This window comes from Euleptes europaea, chromosome 6, assembly GCF_029931775.1.
Source record: "Euleptes europaea isolate rEulEur1 chromosome 6, rEulEur1.hap1, whole genome shotgun sequence".
Classification (NCBI taxonomy): domain Eukaryota; kingdom Metazoa; phylum Chordata; class Lepidosauria; order Squamata; family Sphaerodactylidae; genus Euleptes; species Euleptes europaea.
In genome coordinates this window covers 38,118,016-38,139,358 of record NC_079317.1, presented here as the reverse complement: position 1 = coordinate 38,139,358, position 21,343 = coordinate 38,118,016, and the positions used below count along the sequence as shown (strand labels likewise).

At 41.7% G+C, this 21,343-nt stretch overlaps 1 protein-coding gene across 1 annotated transcript in view; it reads right to left on the bottom strand.

Moving 5' to 3' along the window:
• The window catches only part of SLC25A21 (solute carrier family 25 member 21), a 188,804-nt gene that overhangs the window by 155,775 nt on the left and 11,686 nt on the right, over positions 1 to 21,343 (bottom strand). Inside the window, exon 2 of the mRNA XM_056851857.1 lies at positions 1,332 to 1,405. Within this exon, the coding sequence (XP_056707835.1) occupies positions 1,332 to 1,405 (74 nt within the window). The remainder of the gene's footprint in view (positions 1 to 1,331; positions 1,406 to 21,343) is intronic.

Here is a 21,343-nt window from a genome sequence, read left to right as displayed (position 1 = left end):
CAGACAAAGTTAAAGATTATTAAGCCCTATTGGCTTCACTGGGAGTGTTAAACACATGCTTGACTCTTGCTACACTGTAGCCTTATTTATTTATTTATTTGAATGTATACCTTATCTTACTTCTAAAGGACGACTACAGTAAAGTATGCAAACATGTTAAACAGAGTAAAATATGAAGTTAAAGTAGCCCTATACCTCTCCTTCCTATGAACTACTTCCCCAAAACCTGATGACCTATGTTCTGGTAAACAACATCGATATATGAAAAAGCCTTCAGGGGGGGAAAAAATCTCAGCATGGGCCCACCATGATTGCCTCTGGAAATGTTCTTGTATGTTATACTTCAGATCCAGTGTGGTGTTGATGTCAGAGGACGAGACTAGGATCTAGGAGGCCAGGCTTCATATCACTACTCTGTCACTAAATTCACTCATTGATCTTCAACTAGTCACTCCCTCTCAGCCTAACCTGCCTTGGATGCTTGTTGGGAAAAGGCAGAGCCCTTTGCACTGCTCTCAGCTCCGTGGAGGAATGGCGGGGTTCAGAAGAACTGGAAAAAAATCCCACAGGTATGCGAAATGCAGGGGTTGGAGGAAAACTGTACAATGCCACAGTTCTGCCCATCTCAGTTGCATGATAGCATAATAATATGTTCTTTAGGAATAGGATCTGAAACATCTCAGTTGTCAACAAAATGCTGCAGAAATTGTCCTATGGCCTATAACATTATTATTATGGCTAAAAAATTGAATAGAATTTTTAGGTTACTGTTTTTACAAATTGAACAAGCAGGTGATACTTGTCACAAATGTATGTTCAAAAGTCAATGAACGTGCCCCAAAGGTAGGTAGCATGAAACCACCTAAACTTACATGTACAAATACAATTTTAAAGAACGCTCCTTTCCACTGACTGCTGAAAACAAGACTAGCTGTTTCAGGTCTCATTCACCACCAATATTATTATATTTCTAAGGCAATATGACATTTCCAGTTGCAAGTGAAAACATTACTTCAGATGATAAATATGGTAGGGAAAAATATTATCCTGCTGTGCTTTCCCCCGTTTTAATGGAAGAAGATCTTAGACTGTCACACAAACAGCACATTTTTACAAAAAAGTATTTAGCACCTCCAGATGACCTCCAAGCAGAAATGCATCATGCTATTCAAATTCTGTCTGTCAAATGCGATGAAAAACAGTAAGTAAATATAAATGCCATTAAAGGGAGAAGTTATCTTACTAGGACAAGTTCTAGCGTTTTAAGTTCTGACAGCTTCCAATTTGGACATCTTCCAGTGTCAATAAAACTTGTTGAAGCAGAACCTTACCTGGTTTTCACCACATCGAGGGGGTGCATCAAGCAAATTTCTACAAGGCCTGTAAGATGATAGAGAAGAGAGGCCTGGTAAATACATGTGATCATTATGATTAATGAGGTATAAAATGTTCCAGCAGAAAGCATGTTTGGCGAAGGGAACAATATAACCCAAAGGCGAGTGTATTCTCCTTATATTCTCCAAGTCCTATTTTTGAAATAAGAAAAAATGCTGTGACAAAGTAAGTCTTTGTCACAAGGTATTATAGTATAGAGGCTAAGTCATCAAGAGCTCTATTTTCACTTCAGCCATAACCTTTGACTAGGGTTGCCAACCTCCAGGTACTAGCTGGAGATTTTCTATTACAACTGATCTCCAGTTGATAGAGGTCAGTTCACCTGGAGAAAATGGCCACTTTGGAAATTGGACTGTACGGCATCGAAGTCCCCCCTCCCCAAACCATGCCCTTTTCAGGCTCCACCCCAAAAACCCCCTGCCGGTGGCGAAGAGGGACCTGGCAATCCTACTGGCAACCCTATCTTTGACCTTGTACTGTCTCTTAGGCAAGCCACTATTTCTCAGTCTCGGGTCTTCATTAACAATGTTTAAGAATTAGGCCGTGGCTCAGTGGTAGAAAATCTGCTTTGCTTGCAGAAGATCCCAGGTTCAGCCCTCAGCATGTCCAGATAAAAGGACATGAAAGACTTCTGCCTGAGACCCCTCAACAGCCACTGCCAGTTAAAGTTACCAGTACTGACCTCGATGGAACAATATTTCTCACTCAGTATAGTAATATTGACCTCACAGGGTTTTTGCAAGCAGTGATTGTTTTGAAAGGCCTGGAATATTTGACATGTTTCATATAAAAATACAATATAAATGAAATGTTATAATAACACACATGACAAACAGGGGATCCTTGAGAATTCACTGGCTAGGGAAATTCCATTTTGCCCTTACTCTTCCCCCCTTTTTCCTGCCCACTGTTGCCTTCCTCCCCTCCTTGTGATCATGGCCTCTTCTCCCCACTCACGGTCACCTCCACTGACTTGCTTGCTGTTGCTCATAACCTGCTCCAGCTCTTTGTCCTGGTAGCTATTGTCTCAAGGCCTCACACCAAATTTCCAGGTGGGTGCTTTGGATTGCATTGTGGTTGCTGTGTAGGGTTGCCAGGTCCCTCTTTGCCACTGGTGGGAGGTTTTTTGGGGGGGAGCCGTTGGAGGGTGGGGTTTGGGGAGGGGAGGGACTTCAATGCCATAGAGTCCAATTGCCAAAGCAGCCATTTTCTCCAGGTGAACTGATTTCTATCAGCTGGAGATCAGTTGTAATAGCAGGAGATCTCCAGTTACCTGGAGGTTGGCAACCCTATTGCTATGACAATGCATAATGGTAACCAAATTCTGGCCAGGGCTTTTTTAAAAAAAAACATCTGTGCATAGACAATGCAACTAAATTTCTGGAAGAGGTGTTACCACCCCCCAATAATTTTTGTTGACCATTTAAAAATTTTCTGCCAACCTGGAAGCTTCCTCAGGTTTGCAGAACATTAAGTGGTTGCTGACCCATTGAATTGATTTCATTGTCTGTATGGAAATTTTATTATCTGTATACAGCTTTTGTTATTTTATATAGTTGTTGCTGTTGCTGTTGTTGTTGATGAGGATAATGATGAACAGCAACCCCAGTTCAAAATATCTTTTGATTATTTCTTGAGAGTTGTAGCCAAACTTATGTAACAGGATAAATTCAGTTATTAGCACCATAAGAAAAGGCATATACATATTGAAGCTTCAGATGTTGCTACTATAGTGAACATTTGGAAAATAGAAAAGGCCTTTATCTTACCTTACCAAATATACTGTACTATTACCACATGAGACAAGGTACAGAGACTTGCAGGAGACAAAGGTGAGTTGTAGCATCCTGTCTATGTGCTATGCACAGTTTGGATGTGTTGAAATAGATGTGCCATATGTTCTGAAAGCCTGCAATCCAGCAAAAGTTCATCATAAATGCCACTACAATCCTAAACAGGATTGCGTGTGCCAAGTTGCAGTTAAATTATGGCACCCCAGTTAGGTTTTCAAGGCAAGAGACTAACAGAGACGGGTTGCCACTGGCTTTTTATGCACAGCAACTCTGGAATTCCTTGGTGGTCTCCCATCTGAATACTAACCAGAGCTGACCCTATGTGGCTTCCAAGATCTGATGAGACTGGGCTAGCCTGGGCCATTCAGGTCCAGGATAAACAAGGTTACATCCTTCTAAATCTACTGAAGTCAATGAGCTTAGAAGGGTGTAACTCTGTTTAGGATTGTACCATAAGCCTCACTGAAATAAGCAGACCCAAAGGAAAATTAAACGCTTAAGTGTCAATTGAATTGTAACCGCTAATGTTTGGAAGCTCTGTCACATCCCTCCAACCACCTTAAGTGTGAAGGCAAAGGTAGGGCTTTCTTTAATCACAGGGATGTCATCACATAGGAAAATCCAATTGGCCATATGGTGCTTTGATCTCTTCAAGTTCACTGTGTGATCCCTGATTGGCTTGGATCATGCAGTGAAGAAGAAAGAAACCTTAAAATAATACTGACCTAGCTGCATATTAGGGCTACCAAAAAGTATGAGAAAGTATGAATGACAACTAAGGTACGGGCTTTTGTCTGGCTTTTTGCACTCCTCAAAAACACTTTCTTCACATCAAAAACCTTTCCGCATGAAAATCTGACAAAGCACTCGTTTTGATTTTTAGCCCCGCAAGACCATTTTTAATGCAGGCATTTTTCCAGCAAATGAATCAGATGAGTTCCCCTTCCATTGGCAAGAAATATGTTTTGGTAACTTTGAGATTCTATTAGCTTTCAATGTTTCTTAAAGGATAAAAATCTTTCCTTTGTTCTCATCATTTAATTATACAGTAGGTTTGCATAGTTAGCTGATTTCCCAAGGCAGCACTCTCTGCATAATAACCGAGAATTTATACACAGATCTGTACAGGACTCTGTCAAAAAAAAGAAACAAGCTATGCAGAAAATGGTGGAACAGATAAAACACAAGGTGCATCCCCCCCCCTCAATAGTAATGGTCATGCTAATGGTTGTAGCATGCTTCTTGAATACTGGCCCAAAACGTAAGAAGGTGTACTGCACAGCTGGCAATCTGAGATGCAGACCAGAAGATTAAAAGTACAGCACCTCGTTCAGTTAATGCATGTCAGCTTTGCAAAACACGTTTTACAAAGATTTAATCAATACAAGCATGATTAATGTACCAAAAATAGTACCATTAACAACAATTTCTAGATAAGTCATGGGTCTTGCAGGGGAACACGAGAGCTTTATTTATGTATGTATTTATTAAATTTCTACCCCATTCTCCCGAACCCAAAGGTCGGGCTCAGAACTGCAGCCTTAGAATAAGATCTTCCTCCACTTGCTGAAAAGAAATTTATAAGTAAATGGCCATAAGCCATCCAAGTTAAACACTTTTGAAGTCCCCTTGATCTAAGTGAATTAGGAATTAGTTTATATATGACAAGACAGCACCATCCAACTTGCCTTCGACAGGCCAGTGGTTTAAGAAGGAATTAAGGAGGTATATGTAACAACGGAATCGTTGCTAGCTATCAAGCACTGAAGTAACAACCCCTTGTCTTGCAACCTGTGTGCACACAGTTTCTGAATGCATTTTTTTTCAGACAACTAACACGCCAGGTGCGGGTTAGCATTCATCCCATTTAGGCCGTGATGGACTCAACAAACCATTTACCCTCTCCCCTTGCAACAAATCTGAAGTGAACATCTTCAAACAGCTGCATTACAAAGTGGTTTACAGTCATTTCTAATGCAGAATAACAGGAAATTAAAGCATAACCAAACATTCAGGGATTCAAGTGGGTGGTCTTGACCCACCATGGATCAGGAAGTCTAATATGGGAAAATAGGAAGAGGGAAAATTGAGGGGAAATTGCGGCTGAAAGAATATGAATGACACCTGTAGTAAAACAACTGTCTGGCTCTTTAAGGAAAGCAGAAGAAGCACAGATAGGGAGGATCTAAACCTCCAATGTGAGATTTGCCTCCCCCCATCAATGAGACCACCCGATTCATAGCCACTGCCTAAAACCCAGAGACAGACACAGCTGGGCTCTGGAATCAAAGTCATGGTGGTGACTAAAGAATCCCAACTGCAAGCCATTCCATCGCCACTAACAGGAAAACTTCAGCTGTGTACATGAAATCTGGCTGCTTTAGTGTGTGCTTGTTGTTTGTTTTAATATTTTAATGGCATTTTGTTTTCTGTTAGCTGCTTTATGGATCTATATTTGGCACTGACATCCAACATATTCACTCGCGAAGTAAAATAATATATTAGAGGAGGAGGAGGCGGATGAAGAAGACAGCATGACTATTTTTTGGCTTCCACACACTTTCCAACAGTTTTAGCCAGGATGGATGTGATTGATGCAACTTAATATCAGAGATTCAGAATTCTATAGGTTGTTTCATTACATAGAAAAGAGGAGCTGGGAAGTATGATGTACCCATTTTATGGCAAAAAGCCATAAAGTGCAGAAGGCATTATTCACCTTTCTCAAAAGGCTTTGCTCATTTTCCTGGAATAAGACAGTCACAGAGGAAACAAAACACAATGGAAATTTCCTCATAGAGAGAAACACATGTTAGGCACTGTATACTATATAGTTGGAACTGTACATATTTGTTTTGGCCTTCAAACACATGCTGTCAGAATATGCAAAATGATAATAAATATTACGATACATACCTTGCTTTTCCTTGCAAAAAATGCAGCTGATTTTGAAACCACTGAATATGAATTGAACTAATCTTTACTTAGTCTTGATTTATGAAAACTAAAGCTTTTTTTAACTGTTCCTCTTAAAATTAGCATCTTTGTTGCCAAAAGAATGTCACTTGACAAGACAAATGCCTAAAACACCATGAAAATGTTTGCTGTCTGTAAGGAGCACAGTTCAGAGAATAATCCAAGAACATAAGAAAAGCCATGCTGGATCAGAGCAAGGCCCATGAAGTCCAGCAGTCTGTTCACACAGTGGCCATCCAGGTGCCTCTAGGAAGCACATAAACAAGATGACTGCAGCAACATCCTGCCTGTGTTCCAGAGCACCTAATATAATAGGCATGCTCCTCTGATACTGGAGAGAACAGGTGTGCATCATGACTAGTATTCATTTTGACTAGTAGCCATAGATAGTCCTATCCTCTATGAACATGTCCACTTTCCTCTTAAAGCCTTCCAGCCATCACCACATCCTGGGGCAGGGAGTTCCACAACTTAACAGCTGCACATGAAAGGGCTAAGGCAGAACAAACTGAAGCTGAATCCAGATAAGGTAGAGGTAAGGCTGGTCGAGAAAACTGATATTCTAGAGGGACCAAACCCACTTCTCCTAGATGGAATGACATTGGCTTTTTCAGGGCAGGTTATGAGTTTGGAGGTGCTCACGGACCCTGCCTTGCTCTTTGAAAAGAAGGTCGGCATAGTGGCCAGGAGCGCCTTCTATCAGCTGCATCTGATTCACCAATTCTCATTACCTAGACTCGCCCAATCCAGCCACGCTTATCCATGCTTCTGTAGCCTCATGGTTGGATTACTGCAGTGTACTCTATGTAGAGCTGCCCTTGAAGACAAACCGGAAAATACAACTGGTCCAGAATGCCGCAACCCAACTATTGTCAGGGGCTAGCTGCCAGTAACATATGTCACCCATTTTGAAACAGTTACATTGACTTTCAGTCTGTTTCTGAGTTCATTTCAAGGTGCTGGTTATGACTTTTAAAGCCCTTCATGACCTGGGCCCCACATATTTGAAAGACTCTCTTTCCCTATGTCCCTGTGCACCCACACAGTCATCGGGCAGCCATCTGTTGGTTATCCCACCACTTAGAGTGGTCCATCTGGCATTGACCAAAGCCCAGCCTTTTCCATTGCAACTCTGGCTCTGTGGAATGGGCTGCCTGAAGAGGCGAGGTGAGGGAGGGCCGGCCTTGGAGACCTTCAGGAAGTGCTACAAGGCCTGCCTGTTTGCCAGGGCTTTTGAGGGGGTTTGGATGGCAGGCATCTTTTAATGGGGGAGGGGGGAGACAGTTGGCAGTTGCTATTTTATTTTTGACTTTAATTTAAAATGTTTTTAATTATTATTATAAGCTGCCCTGAACCACAAGTAAAAGTGGGATAGAAAAGTTTAAATAAATAAATTAAAAAGTGCAGCTATTGATCCCACATTACACTTCCGGACAAAATTAAAATTTCATTTATGGCACTGTTCCAATTCATGTTAACAGAATTATGATTTACTTCTCCAGGAGTCTTTCATTCTCTTGGGCACAAAATACAAATTTTGCTTTTTTGCTTCAGAACACATATGCATATGCATGCCAACCATATCGTGAACATATACATTTGTACAGGATTCCTCCCCCCTTAAAACTCTTTGGAAAAAGTCTCCCCTCTGCTTTGACTAATGTATGCATGACATGGAAGAATCCCATGCTGATGATGGATCATGTCATCAGCATTGTCCCCACTGGACTCACTACACTGGACATATTTTCTGCCCAGCATCTAGGCAGAAGATCACAATGTATATGCATACATTGTAGAGTGAAAGGCAGGCAACTATGTCTGCAATCCTAAAATCACTTTCCTGGGAGTTAGCCCAACTGAATAAAATGGACCTTACTTCAGAATAGACCTCCTTAAGATTGCTCCATAACTGCCTTTAGTATTGCCCTTGAAGACAGGAGGTCTACCCACAATCCTATTCTGGTCTATTGAGTGAGTAAACCAGTTAGCCTAACATCTGTTTTAAGTAAATTAGTCAAAGCTATTACTAAATAAAGCATTATTAAGCCTACCAAGAAGCAAAGTGTGCTGAGAGAAAAGGAGCATGGCTTCTGCAAATGGAAGTCCTGCCTCACCAATCTTTTGGAGTACCCTGGAATGACCAGGGTAACAAGCATGCGGGTAAGGGTGATCTGCTAGACATTGTATACTTGGATTTCCAAAAGGCTTTTTACAAGGACTCCAAATACTCCTGAGTGAGCAGTCATGGGGGCTGGGTTGTCTCTTAGCCATTATCCCTGCCCACAGAATCGAAACTGCTGCAGTTATCTCATAAAATATGCATGACAAAATCTACCCATTTATCATAGAGCAGAAACAAATATGACCTCCTATACAAACTCTGAGTTCAAACATTCCCCAAATGTGTGATTCTTATGTGAGTATATAGCAAGCTGATAATTAACATTATTATTTGACATCCAGAGGTATTTGACATCTAGTGAACACTGGTAGTGAAAATACTTGATCTTTTAGTTGTTTCAGTTGATATGCAATGGTGTTAGAAACTATCAGCATTTAACAATTTACATAGTACATCCGTTAGCCAACACCGAATGGCATTTGGTAAATGTTGGCTTTTACGCTAACCTTGTGTTTTGATAATTACAGCATTTGACAAATTAAACAGATTCAAAAATATACCATGTATGGAATTCTATACACACACTGGGACTTTTCCTGCTGGATCTCCCTGTACTGCACTACTTCAGAAGGTCCCTGGCATGCAGAGCAGGGCGGAGGAAGGCAGCCAAGGGTAAATTGGCAGAGCTCCTTCCCATGTGCTTGCAAAAGTGCTTTTGACTTTGGAACCTGGCCACAATACATAAAAAATATAAACACAATTAATAAAAAAGAAATCCTATATATATATATATATATATATATATATATATATATATATATATATATATGTATGTATGTATGTATTTCTTATTCAGATGACTACTAATTTTACTTATGCACTTATTGCCAATCAGGAAATGTCATCCTGAATGGGTGACAGAATAAATCAATCACATGTAATGAAAGATCATAATTTAAATCCAAAATCCACGTTTCCCATTGTCAGTTCCAAAGTTGAACTCCAGACATTAAAAAAAAAAATCAGCTCAGGTCTAATTTAAAGATACTTGGGCCTTGCTCAGTCACTGAGTTATCTGAGCAGTTTTAGCTCACCTTTCTCTTAAACTGGACTCAAGGCAGCTTACAATGATAATACATATATATATATATATATATATATATAATTCAAAAATGATACAATCTAGCACACATATATAATTAAACCCTACGTCTGGCCAATTTCAAAAGCTCTCCTGGATAATTCTGCCCTGAATAACTTGTGGAATCTTGACAATGTGGAGCCTTCCTAACGACTTCAGGTAAGTTATTCCATAAAATAGGAGCAGCAACTGAAAAAGACTAAGATCTAAGAGTGACTACCCTATATCTACCCTATATCAGTAAATAACCAGTACAGGTTGGACAGAGTTAGAAAGCTGTTTAAGCGCCACATACAAAGGTAAAATATAGAATGGACACAAGCCAAAACACTCTGCTTGAATTTGACCCTCTGCTTGAAAAATGCTTATTTTCTGCTAGGGTTTGGTGCATTATACTGTGGTGTTTTTGTTTTGTTTTCTGCTTTCGTAGTACTTTCTAGAACTTTTGTGACTTGTAGCGAGAAGAGGGACTATCTCTGTTTCTCTCATATTTTTGCCTCTGATGTTCTTGTTACCATTAGGCTATATTAACTGAGGCTGGAGTTAAGCAACAGTTTTAAAGGTTGCTAAAATGATTTTAGAAAAGTGACTACTCAAACTACATACTTTAGTCATACACCTTGGCATGGGGAGCAGGAGAGAAAGAAGAAGAATTGATTTTTATATGCTGACTTTCTTTACCTTTTAAGGAGAATCAAACCAGCTTACAATCTCCTTTCCTTCCTCTCCCCACAACAGACCCCTTGTGAGGTAGGTGGGGCTGAGAGAGCTCTAAGAGAACTGAGACTAGCCCAAGGTCACCTAGCTGGCTTCTTGTGTAGGAGCGGGGAATCCAACCCAGTTCACCAGATTAGAGTCCACCACTCTTAACCACTACACCACGCTGTTTAAAGCCATCCACCTTGCACAGTTTTGCCATTGAAACTGACCTATCCTACTTGTAATCAGCCATGAAAAGGAAAAATACCCAACTTGTTTCTTTCCAAGGGCAAACAGTGCAAGAAGTGGGATTTCTTTGGTGAAATTATGCAGGAGTAGAAGGGTTAAACCCTTTCTCCTCCAGCACCATGGCCCTGATTGGAATCAGGATCTTAGAACCACAGGTATTACCCCCTTAAAACCATTGGGAAGTTCTTATCACCTATCTCCTACTATCTGGTCTGTTTGGGTCCTTACACTGTTGTAAAATTTAAGCTGCCTTCTAGTTAGAAATGGTTATCATTAATTAGGCTCCCTTTGATCAACTGGTTACAAATCTGGAAATTTAACTGAGTAATCATTAAGTTCCATATTCTTGTTAATTGGCTATGCCTTTTGCTAGGTTTATTTTCCATATGTTAGGTACATTGTTGTGTTCCTCTACAGTAAAGGCCACATAAGCAACTGCAGACATTCTAAGTGACAGGTTCCAACAAGCCCATCAGTATTATTTGAGAAACAGCAAAATAAAACATACCTATCGTGGATCAAACAATGATATTGTTTAATATAGGTTATGAAAAGTCCACAAAAACATTTAAAACAAGTTGAGTGAAAGTTGTTTTCCTAGTGATTCATTCATTCCAGCACATGGAAGGTCTCAGAACTGCCAGTGCTACCCTGGATGAAAACAAAAGCTTTAGGGAATCTTTAGGGAATGAAATATCCGTGCAACAAATTAAATGGCTAAAATTGTATGCAAAAATGAGAAAATTTCATTTGGTCCACTTTCTGATCACAGGTAGTCAATAAGATGGAAGTAGGCCAATTTGATTTGGCTCCACCAGTTTCTCCCCTCCTCAGAGTTGTGAGCAGCACAAATTACGTTATTGTGAATTGAGATGGTAAACACATGCTGTGTCTATTAGCACAACAGCTGCCAAAATCCAAAGCCAGTGCAAAGTGAGTATAATTCAACTGCCAAAAGGCAGTATTATTTATTTTATTCTGATTCAGCAGACAGAATGTTGGACTTGGCAGGGCTGGCCTTACCATGAAGCAATTGGCAGAAGCTTCCAGAGTGAATGTCCATCATCCTATTTCTAATTTCCATATCTATGTGTCATTGAAACAAAAAGGGCCTTCGTGAAAGAGTGGTACCATTTTTTACTTATTTCCTCAGGTACAAAAATGTCTACAGCCAACACTAGGTACTTGGACTGAGTTAATATACCTACTTAGCCAAACTCACTAGATCTTATCCTCAATTCACCATATGCAAAATGGGAATAAGAGTTGCAAAAATCCATAAAAATAAGCACAAAGACCCTATAGTGAAAAGCAATTCCATGCAGCATACTAAAGAGAGAATACAGACTTTAGGGATATGGGAACTTCATGAATTCAACTTCATGAATTCACCCATGAAATAAGTAATAATTAACAAATTATTTATTGGTTCTTGTAGGTTGTCCGGGCTGTGTAACCGTGGTCTTGGTATTTTCTTTCCTGACATTTCGCCCGCAGCTGTGGCAGGCATCTTCAGAGGAGTAACACTGAAGGACAGTGTGTCCTTCAGTGTTACTCCTCTGAAGATGCCTGCCACAGCTGCGGGCGAAACGTCAGGAAAGAAAATACCAAGACCACGGTTACACAGCCCGGACAACCTACAAGAATCAATGAACTCTAACCGTGAAAGCCTTCGACAATAAATTATTTATTATCTGTATGTTTAGCATTTTTAAAAAGTGAAATAACCAGTGTCTTGAGCTCACCCATCAAACATTTATTTACTTATTTACAGTGAGGGGAAAAAGTATTTGATCCCCTGCTGAATTTGCCCGTTTGCCCTCTGACGAAGAAATGACCAGTCCATAATTTTAATGGTAGGTCTATTGTAGCCAAGAGAGACAGAATAACAACAGGAAAACCCTCAGAAACCCAGAAGACAAAAGTCAGAGATTGATGTGCATTATAATGAGTGAAATAAGTATTTGATCCCTTTGCAAAAGATAACTTAGTACTTTGTGGCAAAACCCTTGTTGGCAATTACAGAGGTCAGACGTAGGTGGCCACCAGGTTTGCACACATCTCAGGAGGTATTTTGTCCCACTCCTTTTTGCAGATCCTGTCCAAGTCAGTAAGATTTCGAGGCTGATGTGTAGCTACTCGAACCTTCAGCTCCCTCCACAGATTTTAGATGGGATTAAGGTCTGGAGACTGGCTAGGCCACTCCAGGACCTTAATGTGCTTCTTCTTGAGCCACTCCTTTGTTGCCTTGGCCGTGTGTTTTGGGTCATTGTCATGCTGGAATACCCATCCTCGACCCATTTTCAATGCCCTGGCTGAGGGAAGGAGGTGCTCACCCAAGATTTGATGATACATGGTCCCGTCCATCGTCCCTTCGATGCAGTGAAGGTGTCCTGTCCCCTTAGCAGAAAAACACCCCCACAGCATAATATGTCCCCCTCCATGTTTGACGGTGGGGATGGTGTTCTTGGGGTCGTAGGCAGCATTCCTCCTCCTCCAAACACGGCGAGTTGAATTGATGCCAAAGAGCTCGATTTTAGTCTCATCTGACCACAACACTTTCACCCAGTTCTCCTCTGGGTCATTCAGATACGCATTGGCAAACTGCAGACGGGCCTGTACATGTGCTGTCTTGAGCAAGGGGACCTTGTGGGCTCTGCAAGATCTCAGTCCTTCACGGCGTAGTGTGTTACCAACTATTTTCATGGTGACTATGGTCCCAGCTGCCCTGAGATCATTGACAAGTTCCCCCCGTGTAGTTCTGGGCTGCTTTATCACCGTTCTCATGATCATTGCAACTCCACGAGATGAGATCTTGCATGGAGCCCCAGACTGAGGGAGGTTGACAGGGTTAGGGTTAGGGTTGTCACCTTCTCACCAAGCTGCTTGGCAATAGTCTTGTAGCCCAGTCCAGCCTTGTGCAGGTCTACAATCTTGTCCCTGACATCCTTGGACAGCTCTTTGGTCTTGGTCATGGTGGCTAGTTTGGAATCTGGATTGATTGCTTCTGTCGACAGCAGAACCCTAACCCTAACCCTAATCTGGCAGGTTGATAGGGGATCAAATACTTATTTCACTCATTATAATGCACATCAATCTCTGACTTTTGTCTTCTCTGTTTCTGGGGGTTTTCCTGTTGTTATTCTGTCTCTCACAGCTACAATAAACCTACCATTAAAATTATGGACTGGTCATTTCTTTGTCAGAAGGCAAACGGCCAAATTTAGTAGGAGATCAAATACTTTCCCCCCTCACTGTATATACTTCATATACACTCCGCATCTCTCCCCAATGAGGACCCACATAACAACTTACATCATTCTTTCCTCCTTTATCCTCACTACAACCCTTTGAGGCAGGTTGGGCTAGGAGCGTATGGTTGGCTCAATGTCAAGTCACAAAAATTAATAATGAATAGTATGATAGAATTTCTGTTTTAGAAGTGGCATTAAATGGATTCTTCTGTACTACTAACAAATCCAGTTGGCCTAAACCATTTCATTGTAGTGTTTCTGAGGAATGTCAGTATTTATCGATGAGAATTTGATGCCAAGTGGTGCCTTTCTTGACAAACTTGGTCAATTCCAACAATGATAGTAGAAAAATAAATCTGTGGTCATTTTAACATACAAAACCTTGACTATTTAATAAGGCTTGTAGGGAATCCTCAGCTTTCTTTTTGGGTATTGCCCTTCCGATGCAACTGCCAAAACATTTCTATCACCTGACAATACCAAAGCTCAGAAGAGCTTTTACTTTGGCAAGAATGAATGCCCTTCCTTCAGAGGTTTTGGAGGCCAGATATTAAAAGTGCCATACTCAAATAGAACATGTAGATGCTCACATGACAAAGCTGAAACTATCGAAGTTATGATCATGGAGTGCCCTATATTTAATGAGCTGAGGGCCAGTTTAATTACTCCTTTATTTAAAAATATGTCCAACGAGGCATCTGGCAGTATGAGGGCGCAGGTGACGTGGCTACTACTGGATACAAATGATTCTGTTACTCTGTCTGTGGCAAAATTTATAGGGGCAATAATTAAATACCAAAAGAATAACACTAAGGCATTTTTTATTCCTTTATTTTCTGCTCAAGTCTATATCTGTATGAGCAGTACTAGATAGATTGAGATAGAGACTATTTAATGCTTCTTGTAGAATTCCACCCTTCTAAGCCCATTGACTTCAATGATAGGAAACACAAAGGAAGTGTGTTTAAGTTGAGTCCGTTCGTATTTAACAGAACAAGGGAGGGCCTGGGGTTTCTTTGCAAATCATAGGTGAAATTAACAATCACAGTTATTAAGCGTAGCCATTATTCATTTTCTTTAATTACATAATATAGAGTGATTATATTTTTATAACCCATAACTAGGGTGATAATATTTTTTTTCATTATAAAATGAGTAACTGCAATTATAAAATAATAACTGCAATTTGCAAGGATTTGAGAGTCAGTTGCAATGAAGTAGAATTTGTTATTAGCATCCTGCATAAATTCTTCAAAAGAGATTGCGTGCTGTTGTCATCTAAAGAGGATGTACTCTTTTTACCTCATGTGACAGAGAAGGAAGTATTGTTTTCTTAAATACATACTCAAAAGCACTTTTAAGGTCAATGCTCAGTTACACATTTACCAGGGCACATTGAACCAATATCCTTGTGACAGAAATGTGCAGTATATGTCTGTGTAGACATACCTTTCCCCATATTTTAATAAAACTGCTTTCATAAGACAGCCACTCATACGTCCCAAAGCTGTGCTAATCTTCAGCGCTTGGGCTGATCCAAGAGCAGGGATTTTATTCTGGGGTGTGCTTTTTGACATGTTTAAAGTTCTCTAATGAATACAACCAACAGCTTATGGCTGCCTGGACTGTCACTCCTTGCCCCTGAGGGCCTGAAGGTCTTTAAAACAGGCCTCCTAGTTTGTATTTAACTACCTTGTCCACAGAGGTCTTGAAGGGGAGAGCAGATCAAAGATGTGCTGCACACATAAAAAAACAGCTGTCCTTCATTTACCGTTAATTAACTTCATCTGACCAGATTTTTTACAGCCTCTTTGTCACATATTCAACAGTCTATAAGCCCTATGACCTGCTCCTAAGTACTGTACCATTGCACATGTTTCAACAAAATATAAATCTGAAATTATCATCTAAATAAATATTAGAAGTTACTATGGCTCCAAGTTACAGGGCTGCAGCTTCAGAGCTGATAAGTGTCAACTAGTTTTATGCTGGAAAAGAACAGATTTATACTAAATTGGGGCATGAAAACTTTTAAAAAAATAGGATCATTATACAAATTTGGATGCTACTTTTATATATATATATATATATATATATATATATATATATATATATATATATATATATATATATATATATATATATATATATATATATATATATATATTTACTTTATTTATATCCCACCATCCTCTCCAATGGGGACTAGGAGTGTACATTGGGATATGCCAAACTGAGAAAAAAATCCAGCTATTCAGATGAAGCCGAAAAGCCGAAATCCAAAAAGCCGGAATTTTGGGGGCTTTTTTCCAGCTTTCCCACAGCCCACGTCAGATGAAATTACAGCCAATCACAGAAGGTTTTTTTTGCCTGGAGTGATTCTTCCTCCCCCCCTTCCCTTCATTTTCTGGTGCTTTCTTCTATGTTGTGTTGAGGTGTTGTGGTGTTTTCCCTTCATTTCCACGGGAAACAACTGAAAACTCCATTGGACAGATGGGGGCACCCCCTTTGGGGGCCCATAGAATTGGACCTCATCACCCAAAGTTCATCAAACTTGGGGGGGGGGTTCTTCTAAAGAGAGTCATCTTCAGCTATTCTACAAATTTGGTCCCTCTACCTTGAAAAAAAGCCCCCCAGCCCCACCCCCAATTCCCCATAAGCTTTAATGGAGCCTAAAATTTTTGGATATCCAAAAATAAGCTGAAAACTCTCATTTACTGTCAAGGGTATGTGGCTTTTTTCATTTTTTCCAAAATATTTCGGGTCCCATAAACCCAAATCTGTAAAATACACACACACAAAAATGGCACCCCCCCCCAATGGGGACCCAAAGCTACTTACATCATTCTCCTCTCCTCCATTTTATCCTCACAACAACTCTGTGAGGTAGGTTAGGCTGAGAGTAAGTGACTGGCCCAAGGTTACCCAGCACACTTCCATGGCAGAGTGGGGATTTGAACCTGGGTTTACCCAGATACTGGTCTGACCACCACACTGTGCAATCCTAAACAGATTTACATCCTTCAAAGTCCATTGACTTCAACTGACTTAGAAGGGTACAAGTCTGTTTAGGGTTGCATTGTAAAATGTTTACAGTCTTGAATGAGCAACTCTGTAATATAAGAGAGGAATAAGTGCATATTCTATTTATTTAGATTTTCAATAATGTTTTCCTATAGACTGCTGACCAGGAGGACCCAAGAGAGATCACAGCCTATGAACTGCTTGCAAACTCTAGGCTCATCTAGCTACAGCTGAACACTTTTCAGTCCCATGCTTTTCACTGGGGCAACTCAGCATTTGCTTCAGCTATTTTCATTTGTTGGGGATTGGGAGCACTCCTGGCTCCAACTAAGGGTAGAACCGAGCTGTTGTGGGGCTAGCCACTTTCCCCGTTGGTAGTAGGGTTCTGAACACATGGTGGGATCCCACTTGCCCCTCAGCCAGGGGCCAGTAACATAGACATGGTGCAGGGATCAGGAGCACAATTACTGGGTTAAAACAGGGAAGAAAATGTTAAAATGGGGACGTATAAAGCTGGGCCTAGCAGCCAATCAGCTTTCGAGGAGAAAGGCCAGACCTCCGCCCAGAGCCAGGGGACTGTGAGTGGACCAGCCTCCTCTTGAGGCTGGCCTTTAAAAGGCTGAGAGAGGCCAATGAGGACGGACTGGTCTTGGCTCCAGGCACTGGAGGAACCAGCTGTGGGAAAGGATAGGGATGAACCTTGAATCCTCTCCCCTTTCCAGAACTGAGGCCTTAAAAGAAGAAGGCAAACTACCTTTTGGACAGGCATTGGACTGGTGGAAGGGAGCCTGACAGCAGAATGTGACACTATTAAAATATTCAAGAATTAAAAGTGCTGGAAGGATTGTGCTCAAAAGCATGTAACCATCCACATGGTTCTTTTTACCATGGCCAGTGGCTTCAGTTTAAAAATAATCCTTCCTCTGATCCTTCCTGAATTCTTTGTGGTAGTTACCACAAGCAGACAAAGCAACCAGTAGACAATCCTATGATTATTGTGCTTGATTAGCATAATAGGATAATTATGCTGCCCAGGTTGGGAGAACCTGAATACGGCAACCCTAAGCTTTGTAGCAAACCAGATAGGGGAAAAATGAACCTGAAAACTCTGGACAGAACTAGATACATATATAGCTGCTGTGAAAATCAGCACCTCTTGGGGCTCTGCTTATCTCTTCTAATAATGTCTACTATCATGAACTGGGAGTTTCAAGCAAACACCGAGCAATGAAAAAGAGCGGAGACTGGAAAACTTGCAGCACAATTACTTTGTTAGTTCTAGGCTTTACTGGCAGAGGGAAGAAGAAATGCTAGAATGCTGCTGTTTGTAACAGCCACAATGATCCTATTATAACTAGTTCTGGCTTCTGTCCTTTCTAGCCCTGACATTATTCTTGCTAGGGCTGATGACCAATTAAAAACATTGAGTTGATTTATCACCTGCCCTTTAACCAAATAATCAATTAATGCCCCTTAAATATATTTGCATATTACCTCAGGTAGAATTATTGAAAGAAGTGTGAGATAGTTTATATTTTAATAAACAAAATTTCCACTTGCTGAGAGAAGGAAAGACCATCTCTACATTGTCAGGTCCGAATATATCCCAGGACCATGGTCTCTATAAAACAGTTCAAGTTAAAAGCACTATAGTTTGCATTTCTATAGTCCAAATGTTTTATAGCCAACCACTTTGAACTATTAACAATACATGAATGGAAATATTTACAAAAATAAATATAAGAACTGTAAGAATATATCAGACAGAAACTCTGGAATGAGAATTTTGATATAAGAATATATCAGACAGAAACTCTGGAATGAGAATCTCCCAGAATGGTTGGTTTGAAAGGTGATGCCACACTCTAAGCTGCTTCTTTCTATTGGAATCAGTTTGAGGGTCATGTTTTTCTCAAACAAGGGTCTGATGTCCTTCCCACAATTATCTGCCTGTCAATCCTTTCCTAACAATGCTGCAAGTAATCACATCCTTAAATAGGCAAAGACACTTTCAAAGGCACAAATGTGTGTACCTTTTAAAAGAATGCTTTTGAAATTCAGGCCAAATGCTACTGACATCAGTGTAACTTGCAATACGATTCTTACCCCGTTTACTCAGGCTTATTTGTAAATGACTGATTTGAGGGATGCAGCATCAAAAAGTATATTCGGATTCATGGTGGTTCTTTCCAGATCTTCAGTCAGTATAGAATGCTCACACAGAAGGGTCAGAACCACTGCATCAGGTCTTGCCCCTGAGTTACTTGCATTTATTTGAAGGTCTGTATGGGTCCTATGTATACATACAAACATATATGCATAGGGGTTTCCTACTTTTTCAGGGTCTATGACCATGGATACATTCAGATAAATGCACATAATCAGGGGCTGGGTCCGCTGCCTTGGTCCTGCATTCAATCATCCTGGACCAATGGTCCAAAAATCATTTGAGAGCCAGTGTGGTGTAGTGGTTAAGAGCAGTGGTAAGGAGCAGTGGACTCTGATCCGGGTTTGATTCCCCACTCCTCCACATGAGTGGCGGACTCTAATCTGGTGAACCGAGTTGGTTTCCCCACTCCTATACGTGCAGCCAGCTGGGTGATCTTGGGCTAGTCACAGCTCTCTTAGAGCTTTCTCAGCCCCATGTATCTCACAGGGTGTCTGTTGTGGGGAGGGGAAAGGAAGGTGATTGTAAGCTGGTTTGATTCTTCCTTAAGTGGTAGGGAAAGTTGGCATATAAAAACCAACTCTTCTTCTTTATTTTGCTAACAGTACTCCATTGTACCACAGTTATAAACTTAAGCTGTAGTTCAAACCTCCGGGAACCTGGATGAAATTTTCCCTTCCATTGTCTCACTTAGTCGTTTCCTCATGCCTCCTGTGCATATTTCCCTCACAGTAGGTATTTGCCTGGATTGTCTGCACCAAATAGGGTCACCAACTTCCTGGAGATTTCAGGGCGGTGCCTGGGGAGGATGGAGTTTAGGGAGGGGAGGGAGCTCAGCAGGGATGTGATGCCATAGTGTCTACCGTCTGTAGTGGCCATTTTCTCCAGGTGAGTTGATCTTTTTAATCTGGAGACCAGATGTAACTTAAAGACCCACCTGGAGGTTGGCAATCCTAGCACCTTGACTATTTGTTTATTTCCAGTGTTACTGATGGGTCCTTCAGCATAACAACAATGAATTGTTGGGAGGTGCTTCTTAGATTGATGTTCCTGGAGTGCACATCAGAGCAATGTCACCCTTCAACAATACAAACTTGTCCCTTCACTTTCTATCTGTATTCTATAAAGAGGACAAAAATACAATTAACCAGGTAAATTTGCATGACACATCAAATTCAGTGGGAAGTACTGAAGTACAACTGAGATGGGGACAACCATGACAGGAACCCATGACATGTCTTAGCTTTCAATTTTTTAATCTATAGACTTCCCTGAAAATGTAGGGAGAAAAAGCCCTCTAATTTTCAGCAGGCAATATCCTAGAGTTAAAAACAGGCAGCATTTTTAAAGTTTCATTTAGATTGCCTCTAAAAGAACTCTACAAGTCAACACTTTACCGAGGCCATTAGCCATGACTGCCGAACGCAACCTTATTTATTTTATTTCTATCCTTCCCCCTCCCCTACCGCAGCAGGACTCAGGGCAGCTATCAACATATCACATATATGATTAAAATCCAATAATCCAATCCTTCATATCCAGAGGCAGCAGGTTTCTTATTACCAAATGCTGGCACTAGGCAACAAGTGAGGGCCATCTCCATCTTACTGCATGTGTGGAATTTTGTAAGAGCCTCTGGATATCTACTGATTCAAGTAATATTTGAATCGGAGACCTCTGGGATCACTATTACTCTAAATTTGCTATAGCTGAACAGCTTCTTGAAAACCATCTCAAAGAAGCTGGTATTCAGATTTCATCTTCCAACAGGAATATTATCTGCCTTGACTGAAGCATAAACAGTTTTGTCTGTGTATTCATTTTTTCATAATATGAAAAGAATGCCAAGGTATGCATACCGTATATACTCGGGTATAAGCTGACCCGAGTATAAGCCAACCCCCCAAATTTGAGGCCAGAAAAGGGAATTTCTTATTGACCCGCGTATAAGCCGAGGGTCAATAAGAAATTCCCTTTACCGGCAATGCTGCGCTCTAAAATGGCGGCCGCAGGGCCCTGCCCCAGGTCGCCCTCCCGCCGGCCTCCCAGGCCCTCCCGCCCCACCCCACCCCACCCCCAGTGCCATTCAAGGGGGGAGGGGGAAGAGCCCCTTACCTGGAAAGGCAGCGAATCGGTGGCGGCGGCGGCGGCGCGGCCTTCCCGCCCAGGCAGGAGGCCCCCACCGGCCGGAGGAAGGCGCCCAGGCACGCGGCCGGTGGCAGCGCGGCCGGCGGGGGCCTCCTGCCTGGGCGGGAAGGCCCCCCCCGGCCAGAGGAATGCGCCCAGGTGCACGGCCGGCGGCGGCGCGGCCGGTGGGGGCTTCCTGCCTGGGCGGGAAGGCCCCCCCGGCCAAAGGAACGCGCCCAGGCGCGCGGGCGGCGGCGGCACGGCCGGCGGGGGCCTCCTGCTTGGGCGGGAAGGCCCCCCCGGCCAGTGGAACGCGCCCAGGCACGTGGGCGGCAGCGGCGTGGCCGGCAGGGGCCTCCTGCCTGGGCGGGAAGGCCCCCCCTGGCCAGAGGA